Below are 5,576 nucleotides of genomic sequence, written 5' to 3'. Positions count from 1 at the left end.
AAGCATTTTCATGTTTGGGGTTGCCCAGCTGAGGCAAGGCCTTACAAGCCACATGAGAAAAAGTTAGACCCTAAAACAGTGAGCAGCTATTTTGTTGGTTATTCGGAGCGATCTAGGGGTTACAAGTTTTATGATCCCAAATTAAAGATAATATTTGAGACGGGAACTGCAATGTTCTTTGAGGATATTGAATTTGGGGGGAGAAATCAGGTTAGAGACTTTGTCTTTAAGGAGGAATCAGACCATACTACTCTTGCTGAAGAGGAATTGGTTCATATTTCTATAATTGCTTTTGATAATGATCAGGATTTCACTTCTGTCATTGATCAAGTTGCTAATTCAGAACAAGACATTGTTAGTCAACCCCTTGAGAAACAAATTCAACAAGCTCAAGAACAAGTGCTTTTGCGGCGATCCACTGGGGAAAGAAGAAATGCTATTTCAGATGATTATATTGTATTTCTTCAGGAACATGAGGAAAATAATAGTATGATGGAAGATGATCCTATCAACTTTCATCAAGCTATACAAAGTTCCAATTCAGAAAAATGGATTGAAGCAATGAATGAGGAGTATAACTCTATGCAAGACAATAAAGTTTGGGAACTTGTCCCATTGCCAGAAGGAAAGAAATCCATAGGTTGCAAATGGATTTTTAAAACCAAACGGGATTCAAAGGGTAATGTGGAGAGGTATAAAGCTCGCCTTGTAGCTAAAGGCTATACTCAAAAAGAAGGGATTGACTATAAAGAGACATTCTCTCCGGTTTCAACGAATGACTCTTTTAGAACAATCATGGCACTTGTTGCTCATTATGATATGGAGCTTCATCAAATGGATGTTAAGACTGCATTTCTCAATGGAGACATTGATGAAATGGTCTATATGGTGCAACCAGAAAACTTTGTGTCAGGAGATCCAAAGAATATGGTTTGCAAACTGACAAAATCTATTTATGGGCTCAAACAAGCTTCCCGTCAATGGTATCACAAATTTCATCAAGTGATTCTATCATTTTGTTTTGAAATGAATGCAGTTGATGATTGTGTGTATCATAAATTTAGTGGGAGAAAGCATATTTTTCTGATTTTGTATGTGGACGACATACTGCTTGCCACAAATGATATAGGCATGTTGCACGAAACCAAGAGATTTCTATCAATTAATTTCGAGATGAAAGATCTTGGTGATGCCTCATTTGTTTTAGGAATTCAGATTCACCGAGATCGTTCTCAGTGTATTCTTGGATTATCACAAAGAAGCTATATTGATAAAGTACTTAAAAGATTTGGCATGCAGAATTGTAGACCAATTGACACCCCTGTCGCTAAAGGAGACAAGTTCAGTCTCAATCAGTGCCCAAAAGGAAACCTTGAGATTCAAGAAATGCAAAAGATTCCCTATTCTTCAGCTGTAGGGAGTCTAATGTATGCTCAAGTTTGTACACGGCCAGATATTGCGTACATTGTTGGAGTTTTAGGCAGATACTTAAGCAATCCAGGAATGGATCATTGGAAAGCAGCCAAAAGGGTTATGAGATACTTAAGAAGAACAAAAGATTACATGCTTACTTATAGGAGATCAGACTATTTGGAGATCATTGGGTATTCTGACTCCGATTTTGCTGGATGCCAAGACAGCAGAAGATCCACATCAGGCTACATTTTTCTGTTAGGTGGTGGAGCTATATCCTGGAGGAGTGCAAAACAAACACTCATAGCTTCTTCATCAAATGGATGTTAAGACCGCATTTCTCAATGGAGACATTGATGAAACGATCTATATGTTGCAACCAGAAAACTTTGTGTCAGGAGATTCAAAGAATATGGTTTGCAAACTGACAAAATCTATTTATGGGCTCAAACAAGCTTCCCGTCAATGGTATCACAAATTTCATCAAGTGATTCTATCGTTTGGTTTTGAAATGAATGCAGTTGATGATTGTGTGTATCATAAATTTAGTGGGAGAAAGCATATTTTTCTGATTTTGTATGTGGACGACATACTGCTTGCCACAAATGATATAGGCATGTTGCACGAAACCAAAAGATTTCTATCAATTAATGAAAGATCTTGGTGATGCCTCATTTGTTTTAGGAATTCAGATTCACCGAGATCGTTCTCAGTGTATTCTTGGATTATCACAAAGAAGCTATATTGATAAAGTACTTAAAAGATTTGGCATGCAGAATTGTAGACCAATTGATACCCCTGTCGCTAAAGAAGACAAGTTCAGTCTCAATCAATGCCCAAAAGGCAACCTTGAGATTCAAGAAATGCAAAAGATTCCCTATTCTTCAGCTGTAGGGAGTCTAATGTATGCTCAAGTTTGTACACGGCCAGATATTGCGTACATTGTTGGAGTTTTAGGCAGATACTTAAGCAATCCAGGAATGGATCATTGGAAAGCAGCCAAAAGGGTTATGAGATACTTAAGAAGAACAAAAGATTACATGCTTACTTATAGGAGATCAGACTATTTGGAGATCACTGGGTATTCTGACTCCGATTTTGCTGGATGCCAAGACAGCAGAAGATCCACATCAGGCTACATTTTTCTGTTAGGTGGTGGAGCTATATCCTGGAGGAGTGCAAAACAAACACTCATAGCTTCATCCACCATGACAGCAGAGTACATAGCATGTTATGAGGCATCCAGCCATGGTATATGGCTGAGAAATTTTGTCACTGGGCTGCGCATTATGGAAGGAATTGAAAGACCACTCAAGTTGTTTTGTGACAATAAATCAGCTGTATTGTATTCCAATAACAACAGGAGCTCAACCAAGTCAAAGCATATTGACATCAAATTTCTTGTTGTGAAGGAAAGACTACAGAGTGGCCAGATGTACATAGAGCATTTAGGAACAAACTCCATGATTGCGGACCCCCTTACAAAGGCTCTGATACCCAGGGTCTTTCATGAGCATACTGCTCATATGGGTGTTATAGAGCTTGAGGGAATTTAGATTCAGTGGGAGTTTGTTAACTTGTGTTTTATAGTTTTATGTTTTATTTTGTGTACAAGATATATTTGGATATTTTCTGATCAGAAATGAGGTATTTTATTCAGTTCAGTGCACTCTGTACAGTTAAGGTTCGATCTCACTTAAGTAAAGTAGGACCAGTTGAAAATTGACATGGACAGACCACCTTGCATGTATTTTTCATTCCACACATTCATGATTGATCTATGTCATTTGATTATATTGATATATGTGACCATTGATGGGTTTAGTTGTGACGGATACAACGAAGACTGTTTTGATCCTGTATTGAAATAATTAATGGACGAGATTGTAATGTGTCTTCATAATGATGATGACAAAATTTTGGGCGCACTAAGGTTGACACATTTATCTTATACATATGTAGTCCAGGGGGAGATTGTTGGATTAATTTTGGGACTACAATGTAATTAATAGATGTGTTGGGTCATCATTAAATAAGTCAAAATTATTGTGGGCTAATTTAGAATTAAGTTTATGACTTTGGGCATATTTGTCATGATATTATAGTGTGGATACCATAAGTGCAAATTCTAATTTGATGAGGGGCAGAATTAGAATTAAGCAAAACTTTTTTGTAACCACCTGGTAGTTACTTTAAAGGGTGATGATCCCCAATTTGCAGAAAGACGCATCTCTTTTCTTGCACCCCATCAACAAGAAACTAAGAAAAATCTAAAAAATCTGCAGATTGGAAGATCATATCTTGTGCAATCGATCTAATAGATTCCGGTACGCTTCCGCTAATTTATGGTTTATTTCTCTCGAAATTGAATGTGAAATTTTTAGTTTTATCACAATGAAATAAAAGAAATCAAAATCTATGTAAATATAATGTGGCATTCATAAAACGTAAGAAAAAATCATGATAAGAATGAAAATAAAAAAAAGAAAAAAGATATGGCATTACATAGTGCAGTGAATGAAAGAATTATCAATAACAGATCTATTATTTTCAACCATTATTTTATATATTGAATTTAAATTATATTTTATGTGTCTTTAAGTATTTAAGCATAGTTATACACCAAAAGAGCTTTTAGAAGCATGTAATAAACTTTAGCGGATACAAGTAAATAGAACAAAATATTTTATTCTTCTTATAACATATGATTTACTAACAAGTCATTTAAAAGTTATACCAGATAATTTAGCTTATATTAAAGGCAGTAAAATATGGCATAATTTAAGTATATGCTGGTTTATTTTTAATAGCCTAAATTCCATTATCAAACTCAACAAATGACTCATAACATGAACCTAGCAAATGGGCTACTGACGGATTTCTTTAAATAAAGCAGTTAGTGATTTGGGCTTGAGAGAGAATGAAGCATAGGGTGAGTTGTTATGAGTCCATGAGTATAAAACCTAACAGCACACTTCAAGGCGAATAGTTTACTTTACGGTTCTTAAAAGAGCCAATAGATCGTAAGAATGTTGCCCCTAACAGGAACTTAGAAAGAGAAACCCTTTGAGTGAATGGAAACAGATCTCCAGTGCAGAATAAAACAAATGCGCAAAAAAAGACGGCATATAAGTAGTAAAGTAGCAATGACCTCATAGCTATTGGAATTCGATCCATCTCTAGATTCAACATCAGAAAAGCTCCTTTTGGGCATTGAATTAAGAGAACGTATAGAAGATAATGCCTTGTTCAAAAAAACCCTGCACGAGAGCACGCGCTGAATCAGCACAGAAAGCCACAATCAACCGACAGAAGTTACAGACGAAATATGGCATCATAACCTCGGTTTGCACACTAATGACATCTTTGCCGAGCCTTAATCAAATAAATAAAACTGAATGAGAAGAGCGATCACTTAGAGGGGCAGTTTAACCGTGAATGAGCCGCGGCAGTCCGGGCGGACACGGGTAGAAGGAAGAAATGTACTCGCACCGGAAGGTGCGTAGCCAATGAAACGGCAGTCCGGGCGGACACGGGTAGAAGGAAGAAATATTCCCTCTGTACTCGCGCCGGAAGGTGCGTAGCCAGTGCGCCACATGTAAATTACGGTCCCACTTCTCACTTTATTTTTCAAAATAAAATTAAAATAAATATTAAGCTTAAGTGGTCCGGCCCGAAGGATTACTCGAACCTTTTTTTACTTTTTTACCGAATCACATTTTAACTTCACAGTGTTACGAGATTTTAGGGCCAACTTTTTCCTCGGCGAAAATCTCCGGCACAACTCGGCGAAAATCTCCGGCGCAACGCAGCTTCCGGCGAAACCCTTCGGCAAAGCGGAGCTTCCGGCGTAAGCGAAGGTCATGGCGTCGTCTCGTTCCATAAAATCACGGTATGAACGTAAACCAGAGTCGGGAAATACGAGTAACACATCCGTAACACAACAATGCACTGTAGTAACACGTCAATAGCACCACACATCAGTAATATACCAGTAAAATATAAAAAACACAACAATAACACGGCAATACCACATGAATAACACATCATGAATTTCAATCATCAGCAGAGAAAAACCCTACTCGACAACTGCATAAAACCAAATTCTTTGGACTCACAGAAACCTCCATGACATAGTTTAGATGTGTTATTATTGTATTATT

At 37.1% G+C, this 5,576-nt stretch overlaps 1 protein-coding gene across 7 annotated transcripts in view; it reads right to left on the bottom strand.

Moving 5' to 3' along the window:
* Positions 1-4,880, bottom strand: part of LOC110026365 (ubiquinone biosynthesis monooxygenase COQ6, mitochondrial) — a 66,615-nt gene extending 61,735 nt beyond the window's left edge. For 6 of the 7 annotated variants that reach the window (XM_020727269.1, XM_020727270.1, XM_020727271.1 and 3 more), the window contains exons 1-2: positions 4,755-4,880; positions 4,565-4,673 (exon numbers count right to left, since the gene is read on the bottom strand). In XM_020727269.1, the coding sequence (XP_020582928.1) occupies positions 4,565-4,673; positions 4,755-4,777 (132 nt within the window). In that variant the 5' untranslated portion in view covers positions 4,778-4,880. Of the gene's footprint in view, positions 1-4,564; positions 4,674-4,754 lie in introns of those variants that run through there. The other variant, XM_020727276.1, reaches the window with a different exon arrangement.
* Between the last annotated feature and the right edge of the window lie 696 nt (positions 4,881-5,576).

This window comes from Phalaenopsis equestris, unplaced genomic scaffold, assembly GCF_001263595.1.
Source record: "Phalaenopsis equestris unplaced genomic scaffold, ASM126359v1 Scaffold000369, whole genome shotgun sequence".
Classification (NCBI taxonomy): domain Eukaryota; kingdom Viridiplantae; phylum Streptophyta; class Magnoliopsida; order Asparagales; family Orchidaceae; genus Phalaenopsis; species Phalaenopsis equestris.
This window is presented reverse-complemented; position numbering and strand designations above follow the sequence as displayed.